Source organism: Pavona decussata, unplaced genomic scaffold (genome assembly GCF_977016875.1).
Source record: "Pavona decussata unplaced genomic scaffold, jaPavDecu1.1 SCAFFOLD_182, whole genome shotgun sequence".
Taxonomy (NCBI): Eukaryota; Metazoa; Cnidaria; class Anthozoa; order Scleractinia; family Agariciidae; genus Pavona; species Pavona decussata.
This window is the reverse complement of record NW_028145592.1, coordinates 151,009-165,153: the sequence shown is the minus strand read 5'-3', so window position 1 is coordinate 165,153 and position 14,145 is coordinate 151,009. Positions and strand designations below refer to the sequence as shown.

Below are 14,145 nucleotides of genomic sequence, written 5' to 3'. Positions count from 1 at the left end.
TGTCCATTGTGCGTATTTACCGGTGTCTGTACTGAGCGGAATAATGTTAGAGACTATATATGCATCTACGAGCTTTTCGTTGGGACAAACAACTGTCCGTATTAAGCGGGTGTCAGTAAAGCGCGGTTCCACTGTACTAAGAATTACTCATCTCAAAGGGTTATTAACGTTTTCATATTCAAGGATCAAAACAATGAAACTGGTTGAAGGGAACGGGAAGTTGAAATGAAGTACCCTCTCTTTTTATATATAGGAACGTCTAATTTTGGTGATGAGGCAGAAGGCTCTTATTTTATTATTGTTATTTTTTTTTTTGGCAATTTGAGCCTTAAAATCTTTAAAGAATTTCAATAAATCTATGCGGACGTGACCATGATACCTATCAGAGATCTAGAGCAATATGTGCCGTAAATATAGACTTATAGACTGAAGTTTTACGTGTATTATTTTATCCGTATATATACTGTTCATTTTAAAAACTCTCACCCTGGATGATGAGTGAGTATGTTATTAAATTTCTCGGTCTCCGCCCACGTTCTTATATAAAAGGTTCTGTTGATTTTAGTTGTTATAGTGTACCAATTGAAATCCGCCTAAAATGTGCTTCTCAGTGTAAAATGCTGTCAAAACTTTCCCTTGAGGTTATCAAATGGCGAACTCTTTTCATCCGGAGCAGTTAATCCATGTTTCCTGTGCTTTTGTTTGGGGTTTTTTATCAGTGTTTACGGATCTCTGTTCCGTTGTTAAGTTTAGGTATCCTTGAAGATGACATCAGCGAAAGAGTTCCCCGTAACTACAGGGAACATCGTGGATATAAAAATAAAATATTGAATTACCGACAAATTGCTTGCAATATAAAACCTCGCCCACTCTCTTCTTGGAGAAACATCCAAATCTGCACGTAATTAGCCAGTTTCTTAGCTGATTATTCTTTAAAAAAAAAAAATAAAGTGATAAGAAACTGTTAATCAAAGAAAACATTTTCAACAAACGGGTCTTGTGACATAGACGCATTTAATGTTCTCATAAAAAATAGCAGACATTCTTCACTCGCGCGTATGTAATATCATCCATATTTTAATTAATTTAAAGCAAAACAAAAAGTAAAGACTTCATAATAGTTTTAACATAAATAGGTGGGTTTTTGTTTGGATTTAAATCTTAGCTGGGGCCTTGTTTCCGCATATGATGATAAATAAAAATGTCAGTTGGGTGATAAACATATTTATTTCATTCACTCGACAAACGATACGACAAAATGTTTGTTCTTTTTTTTATTTATTGATCTAGTTTAAATTACAACTTTCTACTGAATAACAAATTAGTTTTAGTTGAATGACTTTTCTGAAAAACAAATTAGGCTATAACAAAGCTAGGAACAAAGAGCAGTCTTGTTGCTTGTTACTCAGATATGAATCCGCTAATTAAAAATGTCATTTAAACTGTCTTTGCCGAATAAAAAGTTAGAACTTCAGTTGATTGAATTAACTTAACTTAATAATAATAATAATAATAATAATAATAATAATAATAATAATAATAATAATAATAATAATAATAATAATAATAATAATAATAATAATAAACTTTCTTAGTACGCATTTACCGAGGCTCAATGCATTGACAATATTTCAACGGAAATTAAAAACATAAGCTACAACTAAACTATTTTAAAACTTTTGAAAAAACATATAATCACAGACGACCCGACCTTTTGCATGTTGGTTTTCAGCCAAAAGGTAAACAACAGCGCTAAAGGAAGATAGTAAATTCAATGGGTATCTGATTGACTTTCAGATCGAAAAACTCTAAGGGAATATTTAAAAAAAAAAATACATAAATTTATGTTCCAACATTAAACAGGACGTGGCATATACTGTCCCTGACGGTCTGGCTGTACCACATAAAATTCATTCATTGCAAAAGTGTTCTGTGAAGATTTTGTACTCGAGATTGACTTTAAAGAAGCCGACCGTGGTTTTCTCAACTTGTTCGCTGAAATGAAGCGACAGCAGATCAAATCCTTGTAGGAGAATCGAAACTGCTTGCTGTAAAAACAATAAATGATGGGGTTTACAGCTGCCTGTATAAAAATCATCATTTGTCCTAATCTCCAAATCACATCTCCGTTATATACGTAAAAGTATCTGAGCGCGCGGATAACCATGAACGGTCCATAACAAATGAAAAACACAAGCGTCACCACTGCCAACATCTTTGTAACTTTGCGTTGCTTCAGTCCTTGCCTGTTCTCGGACATGATGGAGTTTCGTGTTCTAACATGGCGCGCCAGAAGCACAAATATTCTGATGTGAGCCCAGATCATGAACCCGAGCGGTAGAAGGAAGAGCAGCCCCGCTTGGATCGCGTAATAAATCTGTCTTCCGCTATCGCCCATGTACTCGTTGAGGCACAGCGACTTGCCAGTGTCCTCTTCCTTTTTGATGTAGTATGCATACAAAAGTGGCGTGCAAGACGCGATTCCAATAACCCAAATTAAAATTGGGATTAATGAACGTTCCGTGCTTCGTTGCGCGCGAGCTAAGACTGGCGAAGAGACTGCCCTTAGGCGCTCGCGACTTATGGCTACAAGCGTCAGAATAGATGCGGTGTAGCAAGCCTCGATGAGAAAGCTCTGAATCTTGCACACAGGGTTACCACCGAACCAATCACCCTCGCCTATGAAAGCAACCAAGTCAAAGATCGAAAGTAAGGTAAACAGGAGGTCCGCTGAGGCAAGACAGGCGATGTAGCAGAGGAGAACTGATGTTGTGACCTTGTAAGTCTTGTAACATGTTATGAGCGCCAAGGTGTTGCCGACGAACGCAAGAGTAAAGACTATAGCGTACAAACAGTAGAATACGTTTGTCATCAATGGAGACATGGCAGCGTCGACTGCTTCATCGCCGTTTTTCGTGGAGTTCAAGTCTCTGACGAGACTTTCATTCGAAGCATTTGAATTCATTTTTGTGTTCTCGCTTCAAGAACGTCCTTGTATGTGACCTTTCACGCGTAGTGAAGCATATTATATCACTCCCGGAAACGGCTCGCTTTTGTGAAGGTATGCAAATTTGGCAGCATTCCAAAACGTGTGCCAAGCGCTGTTTCAGTAAGGCTTCCTGTACTGGTATTGTGTCAGGAAAACACAATTAAGCTAAGCCTGATATTGTATAAGAAAGATTAGTGGTGAATATATTGTACCCGGAAAAGTGGGCAAAACAAAAATCACACAATTTTATTTTACAATGAGACGGAAAGGCAACATAGAAAGTGGCACTTTGTAAGGTGGATACTTACGTAGCTGAAAAAAGGCGTGGGCAGGATCAGTTCTGGAGACTTTGATTCAACGGAGTAAGCTAAGCGTTTCAGCTATGTCTTCCGTTGCTGAAAATAAAGATAGGGAAGAAGGTGGACTTGACTTGATAGACTGATAAAACAAACCAGAGGTTTTAAATTTCTCGCGCGTCATGGTGGCAGAGGATTTGACGGAGACCGATCTTTGCCATAGAGGCCTCCCTGTGGAATTTGAGTAAGAATAAGGAGTCCACCCGATCCACTCGCCCGAAGCTCGAAATCTCCATGAAGTTCAAAACAAAATATATGATTTTTCATACCCTCTTTCAACCATAATCCGTATACTATTTACACCCTATTTAATGCCAAGACGGTATAAAAACAAATTTTACTTTCACAAGTATTCGAGCTGGTTTCGATCACAAAACGAATTAACCATTTTTAAACTAGCAAATAAATAAATGATGACTGAGTCTTTTTATAGCTGTTTTTTTAGCAGGGAATTACTTAATTAATTAGTGTAGGTACTTTTCCGGTTGGACAACGTAACCAGTTTAAGGATCATTAAGCGGGCAGATCCATCTAGATAAACCAAGCTGCAACCTATGTGATAAATGACCATAAATGTACTTCCAACCGATTAGAAAATAACATATTTCAAAGGCGCTGAGTTTTGAACAAGTATTATACTGGCAGATCAGAAGTTTGCCAGTAGATCCGTTGAGTTATAGAGTCGGTTATAAATAACGAGTAGTAAGCTTGAAATCAAAGCCAGACCTTGAGGCCTCTTGAGCTCCAGTCGTACTTACAAGATATGGCAAACACCAGTTTTGTTTCGGTATTGATCAAAGGGTCCTTTAACGCTCTATTTAGGAAAGTTTTGACTGGAATGGAACGGAAGACCCGGCCCGCAGTTTTAGACAGGCTTGAAAAAATGTATATCAGGCAGTTGTTTCATCTGCAGTTCAACTATGATATTTCATATATTGATCATGTCTAGCATCTGTTTGGAAAATTAACTTTAAATAAATACTTCCCTAATTTCGAGGGAAAACTTCCTTTAAACAATCAGTGAATCTGCTGCTTTGACAGGCGGCTCATTTTGTGGTAATTGCAATATCAGTGAATTGTAGCCCTCTAGGGAATTGAAAAGTATTGATTGCCTCGGTCCCAGTCCGTTGTGTCTGCGAAGCCGCCCTGGGCGCTTGTTTAATTTTGGGCCCGTGAGGCTGGGAGCTTACTCGAGGGTGGGCGCTTATTATTTTTCTCAACATTTTCAGTAAGCGAAGAAATTTTTAGAGAATAACGAAACAAGGGATAACAAGGCAAAACAAAGAGCAAAAGCTGACATAAACAAGCCATAAACAATATAAAAGTTCATTGACTACTGTACATCTAAAGCCAATTTTGGAACACAACTGACGCTCCTCTTACTTCACGCTGGGCTTGTACAGAAATGTTTTTTTTTGTTTTGTTAAGAGGGGATGGGGTGGGCGCTCATTAAGTTTTTGGGCTCTCAGGGTGGGCGCTTATTCGAAGCAATGGGCGGTTAATGGAATAGATACGGTTATCTCAGGTGATCTCTCTAATGATTATTTTACACATACCGGGGCAGCCTAGCCTGCGAGCTCTAGACCCTGTTAAAAAATGGCTAATATTTTAACATTCTTTTCCTTGCATTCAAATTAGCCTCACTAGCCTCCTTCAAGGTAAAATATTCTTAACTTTTGATTTTTTAACTCAAGAACGGGATAAGGAGGGCTAATTTGAATGCAAACAAACGAATATTAAGATGTCAGCCATAGGGCCGGTCTATATCAGCCAGCTTTGCAGGCTCACTCGCATCAGGTCAATTTACACGTTACAACTTTTCGGTCAATTTACTGATTTCTTGGTCGCTTACGAGAGGTGGGAGAGTTCCACTGTCGTTGCAGTCTCACTAGTTTAGATTTCAGCCTTAAACAGCTCTCTGAAGATCCTTAGTAAATTCTAAAACTTATTTGCAATATCACAGTTTTGTGTAAGCTGTTCTACAAATCCGTTCTTTGAAAAATTCAGCAAAAAAGGAAAGACAATTTTCAACGCATGATTGACACAGTAACTGAGGCGTCTTTAATTTTCTCGGTTATGTAAACTACGTTTTCTACAGCGTGTTCGAGCTTTTAAAATTTTAAAAGTCCCCTTGCCTTTTTAGCTTACCACGCCACTTCGTAATAAAGGAAAAATTTACATGTCAAAGATTTATTTATTAAATGTCGATTTGTTGTTGTCTGTCATCTTTTGTGCTTAATTCTCAATTCTAATTTTGTATGGACTTCCAAAACTGGAGAGAAACTGTAGTGACAGACTGTCTAATTTAAATTTTTTCCCTTCGATATAATAAGTGATCTTCCGTGTACTTAATTTAACTTATCGCCCAACAGATGTCCAATTTTCACACTTTTTCTTACAAGTGCTCTATAAATTTGAAATTTTAAACTGAAGGCTAGTCCCAAAAGAAATTTTTGAAGTTCCTAAAAAGCAGCATTACAGAAAAGCACCATCCATCCTCCCATCTTTGAATCAGCTTGGATGTAACCCAAATTATACAAAATATATATATCAAGTTCACAATGTGTACATAGATCTCTTAGGTGTTGTGACAGTTAAAAATGGCTAGTTTCCTTAATAACGGAAAGATACAAATTAAAAACAGTGTAACAGAATTCAACAAAGAAGGAATTAAATAAACATTTTTTTAACTTGTTTGGAACAAGGTTCCCAAAGAATTGCATAAAGCGAAAGATTTTACTCTGTTTTCAAATTTGTGAACCGAACGTAATAGATCTATTTTACACTAATTTACATATTTTTACACAGTTTTTTTAACGTGATTGGAAACTAAATCAGTGTTACTCAGCTGTTATCTCGCCATGAGAAAAAATTGTGACAAACCAGTAAAATTCGAGAAAAATGATATTGATCAGAATATTTTAAGTGAAAATCATGCCTAGATTGAGACAAGACGTCCCAATCTACGAGTAAAATATATATATTAAAATTGTGCGACTGTAAAATGTTGGCATCATTTGTTTCTTAATGACAGTTTCATTTAAAAAATCCCTATTCCATTTGCTCTATCTTCTAATCTTCTTACAGCAGGAAAATCCAAGTTACATTGTATATTTAGTATAACGTGTTTGCCGTGGAACTTTCCACATTTTCGGCGCTTGCAGCCATAATACCACATCGGCAAGTAATAAATCTCTTAATGAGAACTCTGAAATGAAGGCTGTAAAAACTGTAGATAAACGGATTTGCCGCAGCAGAAGCGATAGCGAAAAGTTGGCTGATTTTCCAGATAACTTCTCCTTCGTACCAGCTGAAATAGCGAAGAGTTCGAATGAAAATAAACGGAGACCAGAAGGCAAAGAAAACGAGTGTGACTGCACCAAGAATGCGACTGGCTTTCTTTTGGCGCGCGCGAGACATGGCCGCAATTTGTTGGTTTGGCACAACGTGCGACTTGAAAACTCGTTTGATCTTTAGCTGTGTCCATATCATTATTACAAGAGGCAAGATGAACAGTATTGCAGTGGTTAAGCTGTAGTAAATCTGCCTTCCAGTATGCGACCAAGCAATGTTGGTACATTGCGGGGAACTGATACCGTTTTGTGGAGTGTTCTCCACGCTGTAAGCATACAAAAGAGGCGAACAAAGAAACCCTGCTACAACCCATACTATGATTGAACGAAACTTCTTCTTCTTGACTCGCTGAATTCGCAATGCCGTCTCCAAATGAGAGAGAGACTTCAAGCGTTCTCGGCTTATTGCGATCAGAGTCAGCATAGACGCAGAATAACACAACTCGAGCAAAAATCCCTGAAGCTTGCACATAACTGGACCCATAATCCACTTGTGAACCGCGGCATAAATGGCGTCAAAGACTGTCAGTTGTGTAAAAAGAAGATCTGCAATGGCGAGATTTGCGATGTAGCGATTAAAAAATCTAGTGCGTGTTGGTTGAAATGCTGCAGGGCGTCCGTTTCTGCTGCAAATGTATAGCACGACAAAGTTACCCACACTCGATGCTGAGTATACAATGATGTAAAACAACAGGATAAATATTCCCACAAAAGAATCAAGACTGATGCCGTTCGACTCAGCTCCGTTTTTAGCAGGAGCTGATGAATTGTCTTCAATGCTTATGTTTCCTTTCAGCTGCATTCTATACATAACTGTTTACGACGTTCATTTTTCGCAATTATCGCGCGGACAAGGTTGGCCAAGAACAGAATGCTTTCAGTTCTTTTGCATGTCTGTTTCAATTTTGAGAAGGCAAAATATTCCGTCTTCTGTGCGAAACAATTGAAAAACAAATTAACTGACGTTTAAGACAGCTGCCAAACCGGAGGTGAATATTGTATAATACACAAATTTCGAAATGTTTTTTCTGTTTATTTTAAAACTGTGAAATTTAAAAGGCTGTTTGCTCGAGACACAAAGACCATCAACGGTAATATTTTCCTGTCAAGAAAATGTGAAAATGATTGAATACGAGCTAATTTCCGCTACCGGCGATACAGAAATTACTGCGATTGATTTCCTTCACATAAGAGATAAGAGTTCAGCATGTGTCATTCTAAATGTCACAGAAATGCTGAAAATTGTCCGAATTCTTTATCCAACTGGCAGTAATCAAAATACAGGTGATTATCAAGTGTACAGTATTTCTTCAGTTTATAAAAGCTTTTTTAACAACCAATGATGCTTTCATAACCAAACACAGGTATATTTTCATCTCAGTTATTTGTAAACTTAACAACACGCGCACGTACTCGTTTTGTTCTTTTTGTCAACTCTCACTCTATAAACGGCTTGTCAGTAGTACCACGAGAGATTTAGCCAACCGAATTATCGGTGTCCGTGATATTTTAATTATAACATCTTCTTTAAGTGGAAAGGCAACTGAAAATGCCAACCACTTTTTTCCCTGCACAGTAAACAAAATGGATAATATATGTCTTTGGCTCGCGATCATAAAGGCGCTATAATCACAAAAGTTGTTTTAAACTATTTCCTCGTCCCGCATTGTGAGAAGATTGAAAAATCCGTTTCAGCTCGGTGTGAATTTTTGATATATCCATGTGATGGCCTGAGTCCGCTACATTGCTTGAGAAATACCGTGGGGAAAAATAGAAATTTGTAAATTCAATATTTTTTCTGTAATGCACCGGAGTTGATCTCAAGTTCTTATCACATAAACTCCTCCAATTTAATTGGTTCGAGCAGATCACTGTGTGCCATTTTTAATTTACGTCATTAACAATGAATAGTTCAGTTTGACTACCTTTAATTCTTGCTAATTTTCGCGGGTTCTTAATTTCGCGAAAATTCGGGAGCTGAAATTCGCAAGTATTAATTTTCGCTATTCCAAGAAAAATAAGTGTACTAAATTTAACAATTTTGTCAGTTTTATTTTGTTAAACCCTGAGCTGAGGGCGCTTGTTGCAAAAAAGAAAGGAAAGATACAAATGGAAAAATTTTGATGACTTTACTAAAGAGGTTTTGGGCGAATAACAAGCTGAAGAAAATCTGAGTGAATAGGAGGAAGAGTGCTAGCAGTAAAAAAGATCGGAAGATATTTTAAAGGACAGATAGTAACAGTTTTTTAATTAAGAACAATTCACCACGAGGCCCGGTTAAGACATTTGAAATTCTTATTGTTTTGTTATTATGATATGGTTTTAAAACTTCGTGCGATCTTTTTTTCGCGAGTTAAATTTCGTGATTCTTTTGAAATCGCGAAATCGCGAAAATTAGTAAAAATAAGATATTTGCCCTTACAATTTGTCTTTTTTGAACGATCTTTGTTACAGGGCTTAATTACAGAATCATAAAATGTTAAGTCGGACTAACCGTTTCTAAGGGAATTAACTTAGTTTTAAGTAAGTTAAGCGTAAAAGTTATGCTATCGAACCAATAACGAATGTTGTATTTGATGAAGTAATAGCTTTATTTGGGAGCTGCGAAAGACGCAGTGGAGTCAGTGAAGGGTAAGAATTGTAGCGCTAATTGAGCCGTTAGTCAAAGGTTAGCAGAAAGGAGAAAGCGACTTTAGTAGGTGAAAGCAGGTGGGAGTGTTTCCCGCGTAATCTAAACCATATCCTGTTATTGCATCATGACAAGACGATTCAGTCATGTCATGAATACTGAATACCCCTCCCTCCCCCAGAGGGTCATCAAGGAATGCTAGCCTGCAGAACAGGCAAGCGCGAGTCACGCGCGACGGGAGGGACGCCCCTCCCGTCGCGCGTGACTCTCGCTCCGCGCTTGCTTCGTGCTTGCCTCCGCTCGCCTGAGAAACGCCAAAAAATAAAAAAATAATAAATAAATAAATAAATAAAAAGCGCCTGTTCTGCAGGCTAGGAATGCTTTCAAGCCTGCCAATGGAATGTGTACAGGCTCCCAGACAGGCTCCACTCGACAAACTTCTCAGAAGAAACTTCGAGGCCTCTGTAAATCCAAACGTTTTCCTGAGGACGCCGATCAAAACAATCTGACAAATCGCGACCATTTAATTTATGGACATTTGTCGACATGCTGTGTCAACAGCTGAAAGACCGCTTAAACTATCAAGCTGGAAAGGTTTGCAGTTGTTGACAAGGGAAAAGGCAAATTAAATAAAATTACTGACCTGAAATGGCTGAAGAGAGGTGTTCACTTTGCACAGCTTTTGATCGCTTTCGATCGGCTCTCACCCGTGACTTCCGGTAGAGTTCAGCCCTTTTTTGATCGCGAGGCGTTAACATCCTGGTAACATTCAAAATAGCCGATTCTAGCCGATTTATTGATATCGGATTGACTTCTTGATGTTCTCCTATCATTTTGTTGATAAGTAAACCCATCTTCATTGCCCAAATTGAGTTCAACCACAAATTAATCAGTTGTGCTTACATTTAAGATTTAGGCCTGGTTACATCGCATGTCCGAAAGATAGCGTGTTGAAAGATAGCCAATGGCTTCGGATGACAATCGAGTTTGAACAAATATATATAGTGAACGAGCCACTCCATTTTGTTCACGGATTTATTTTTGTTGTTTTGTATAGTATAGTTGTTTAGTCGTTTGTGAGGCTGACATAGACATGCATCATTGACAAAGGTCCGGGCATGACAGCAGTATCTAACCACAACATCACAGAAGAGACCACAGTCGGCCAAACCGAATAAATTATCTTTTAGCAAAAGATGTAATTTAACTATCGGCTTTTAATTTTAATTTCGCTTAGTAATTATATAACTGACTCCGGGCAGGGCAAACTGCTTACGTAACTGCAGCAATTTACGTATTATCTACGACGGTGTAAACAAATTCAAATGAGGTAAATTGATAGAATCTTTATTGCCCTGTAATTATTTCCTTCGTGACGTCGTGGAGCGGAAACACGTACAAACCTCTACAAAAGAACGAGATCATGAAGTTTTCCATGTTCTCGATAGAGTTAACGTTGTATTGGTGAGGAAAGTACAAGTCAGACTTCAGTTTCAGTAAAAAGTGTGCTTATCATATAAATATCTGATAATAAAATATTTCGCTTTCCGTATTCAGCTCGACTGTGCCGCGGTGCGTGTCCATTGACCATGCCAATCGAACAATGATCATTCGAGTGTATCAGATTGCAAATTCTTTGCAGTGGTTATTATGAGTGTCATGATCAAACCAAGAACAGACACCAGACTAAGTTGTTTACATTGAAAAGAAACCTCTTCGACTTGCTCGACTGCAGTGTTTTCCGGCATTACACAGGAGTCTAGCAGGCAGGTACCACGTCTGATCGAGCCCGCACTCGAGTGTAATCGGATACTAGCTTCACACTCCGAAACGCATTTAGTAACGAGTTGTGTTGTATTCGATTCACCACGTAGACTACCTCACACTCAACAAAGCACCATGTCTGGCTCCGAAGGAAACGGCACAAATGAGAGTTCAAAGACAAACTCAACTCCGCAAACTCCTGAAATGGTTGGGGACACATTCCCTTTGGCGCTGATCATCGGATACGTTATTCTTTACGTCGTATTTTTTATGCTGGCCTTCTTTGGCAACATCATGGCTCTTCTAACTTGTTACAAGAAATACCGCTCTTCGCAGTCCATTCTTCTGGTCTACATCTCGAGTTTGGCGACAGCCGATCTGTTGTTTGCCATCCTCTCAACGTTTGATGTCTCCTACTTCTTTTTAGGAGACTGGCCAGGAGGCAATGCAATGTGCAAAATTCAAGGGACTCTGATCGAGATTTCTTACACGGCATCAATATTGACCCTTGTGGCTATAAGTTATGAGCGGTCTCGTTCTGTCACGTCAACCTCTTTAGCAAGAAATCGGAGCGTTTCACAGCGTACTATAGTCATCAAACTACTGTGGATCGTATCGTTGGTAGTGTGCGCACCCTTATTCTATGGGTATGCAACTGAAGACAATAAAGGCAAGGAACTTTGTGTGAATACCAACTGGGGTGACAGCGGGCGACAAACGTACTATGTACTCCAAGCCGTGCTAATATTCCTTTGCCCTCTAATTTTCATGATCTGGGCGCACACGAAGATTCTGCGCGTTCTGCAGGCGCATGTCAAACACGCCGCTGGTGTGGGAACTGTGGAGTCGAAACAACACAAAGTGACGAAGATGTTAGCTGTTGTAACTCTAACATTTTTCTGCTGTTGGTCTCCTTTTATCATGGTGCGAGCTCTGCGATATTTTTACGTTTACGAGGGGAACGAAGTCTGGAGACTCACGCAGTTGATAATCTTTGGCAACTCCGCATTGAATCCGATCTTATACTGCTTCTACAGCGCGCAGTTTCGCAGATCGTTCAAAGAGATCTTACGATGTAAATTTTCTCTGAAAGGGCCGAGACGCAAGAGCCGCGCTGGAACTCATTCAACGTTTGCTTTGCATAATATGAATAGTCGGCGACATCACAGCGTCAGAAAAGTCGTGGAATTAGAACGAACGAACGAACATGAAACTCCGCTCAACAGTTCAACAACGGCTTTTCAATAGAAACAGAAGATAAGCTTACGGTACCTTATGACGACAAACTAAACAGTCTCCTAGACTCTGGAGGAGCAGTGTACTCACCTATTTTAAAATTGATTTTAGGGAAAGTCCGCGTAATGCAATGCTTTCCAAATGTAATAGCACTAACTGCTGCTAGAAGCAAAACGGGTTTTTGGTCTGTAATGGACGATTTCCATTACCCTCCCCCCTCCCCCTGCACTTTACGTGGCTCCTGCCTTGTACTTTGATTGACCAATTTGGCGGCCTACGTGTAGCCGTACCCAAGGGGGAAGGGGTGGGTAAGGGTGGGTACGGCTTATACGTAGGCTACCAATTTGCAAATGAAGCGAACTGTGACCGTCATCTTGAAGTTTACTTAACTAAATAACGAATATGATTTAGAAGGGACGAAAGCCGCGAACAATGAACCGAAAACAAGTCAATATATTATTGCTTGCTTTTCTAACAGAGATGTGTACCTTTTAATCAAAACAGCTAAATATGTTAATCAGAGCGCAGTTTCCGGGGGAAATGTCATCACCATCAATTGAAGTCCTAAATATAAAGGTGACCACATAAGACCGTCTTGTAAATTCACGGCGGACAAATATTGTAGCATTCGATATCCGGCTTTAATTTCTTTGTTGACTGTGCGTAGAACTTTTCAGAGAAATACTTCATATGTTGTATCCTGTATTCCCAGGTCGTTTTCTGCACTTAAAAAGACATATATTTGTCAGAAGCTAATACAGATTGATCTGTTTGGATGCTTTAGTTTAAAATTTAATGATCATTTGATCGCGATGCGAACTGCTTTTAAAACTAAACTAGCATCGGATCACTAGCCTAGAATAGGCTCTCGAGTGTGGTATAGGGCGAAGAGAAACTGTCTCGGCGAGCCGAACGCGGTCTCAAACTCGGCTCTATCCGCTCGGAGATTTTTCTCCACGTGAGAGCCAGTCCACAGGCTATACTGATTCAGTTTCGGCTTTATTCCTTAAATCTCCAGTTTTATCCACGGTTGTAGATAAATAATGAGTTGCAAATTAGAGTCTGTTTAGGTTAACTTGACGCATTTCCGTTTAACGAAGGTTTCGTTTATTGATGCAAGTTCCTGACAATACTTAAAGATCAGGACATCCAGTACTGTATTCTGACTGGATCAAATTATAGTTTATTTTACTTGAGGAAAACAATTTTGCTTAGGGTGAAAAATGCCATCCGTTCTCTCTTGCTATATGCCAGCACAAGAAGAACTGATCCAGTTAGCGTGCTCTGCTATTTCGGCAGACAAAGAATACACTCTGTTTTTTATAACAACGTCTAATTTTGGAGCTGAGGCTGAACGTTCTTATATTTTCTTGCCATTTGAGGCTGAAAACGTTCTTAAGATGTTCTTAAATTACATGGTATACACTATATGTATTTCAGTAAATAAATGAGAACGTGACCAGGAAACCTATCAAAGTGCATTGTCTGACGTTATACAAAAACACGCCCTTAAGTATTTTGGTTAATTTCCATTTGTTACCTTGATTTTATATACAGATTAGCAAAATAAAAACGTTCTTAATCGAATCTCAGCTGCCTGAGGAATGTTCTTAATACGGTCTTAATATTTTGTTAATCTCAGCCTCGACGTTCTTATAAAAAAGGTTCTTATAAAAAGAAAAACAGAGTGTACTAGTTCTTTCATCTTCACTTATTGTGAAAGATGGAGCAGTACTATAGACAACCTAGACTACAAACAGGCCCTTATCAGTTTCGTATGGACCAAGAGAGGATCAAGGGGTACCCCTTGATCCTCTC

At 38.8% G+C, this 14,145-nt stretch overlaps 3 protein-coding genes across 4 annotated transcripts; 1 reads left to right on the top strand and 2 right to left on the bottom strand.

The window, feature by feature from the left end:
* Positions 1-1,259: 1,259 nt before the first annotated feature.
* Positions 1,260-10,150, bottom strand: LOC146462976 (QRFP-like peptide receptor). Of its 2 annotated transcripts, XM_085084961.1 has the most exons (3): positions 9,971-10,150; positions 3,298-3,384; positions 1,260-3,160 (listed from the first exon to the last, which is right to left on the bottom strand). In XM_085084961.1, the coding sequence occupies exon 3, from the start codon at positions 2,963-2,965 to the stop codon at positions 1,856-1,858; it is 1,110 nt and encodes a 369-aa protein (XP_084941087.1). In that variant the 5' UTR covers positions 2,966-3,160; positions 3,298-3,384; positions 9,971-10,150; the 3' UTR covers positions 1,260-1,855. The 2 variants fall into 2 exon arrangements, with proteins under 2 accessions (XP_084941087.1, XP_084941086.1); XM_085084960.1 differs by having other exon boundaries at positions 1,260-3,384.
* On the bottom strand, positions 5,384-8,901 carry LOC146462977 (galanin receptor 2a-like). Its single transcript, XM_085084949.1, has one exon. The coding sequence runs from the start codon at positions 7,507-7,509 to the stop codon at positions 6,460-6,462; it is 1,050 nt and encodes a 349-aa protein (XP_084941075.1). The 5' UTR covers positions 7,510-8,901; the 3' UTR covers positions 5,384-6,459.
* A 388-nt stretch (positions 10,151-10,538) lies between the features above and the next one.
* LOC146462975 (galanin receptor 2b-like) lies at positions 10,539-14,095 on the top strand. The gene is made up of 2 exons (XM_085084945.1): positions 10,539-13,642; positions 14,024-14,095. The coding sequence occupies exon 1, from the start codon at positions 11,227-11,229 to the stop codon at positions 12,337-12,339; it is 1,113 nt and encodes a 370-aa protein (XP_084941071.1). The 5' UTR covers positions 10,539-11,226; the 3' UTR covers positions 12,340-13,642; positions 14,024-14,095.
* Positions 14,096-14,145: the final 50 nt, after the last annotated feature.

What these genes read in the sequence shown, in the direction of transcription:
- LOC146462976 (XM_085084960.1), bottom strand. Translation starts at nt 2,965, where the DNA reads ATGAATTCAAATGCTTCGAATGAAAGTCTCGTCAGAGACTTGAACTCC.
- LOC146462977 (XM_085084949.1), bottom strand. Translation starts at nt 7,509, where the DNA reads ATGTATAGAATGCAGCTGAAAGGAAACATAAGCATTGAAGACAATTCA.
- LOC146462975 (XM_085084945.1), top strand. Translation starts at nt 11,227, where the DNA reads ATGTCTGGCTCCGAAGGAAACGGCACAAATGAGAGTTCAAAGACAAAC.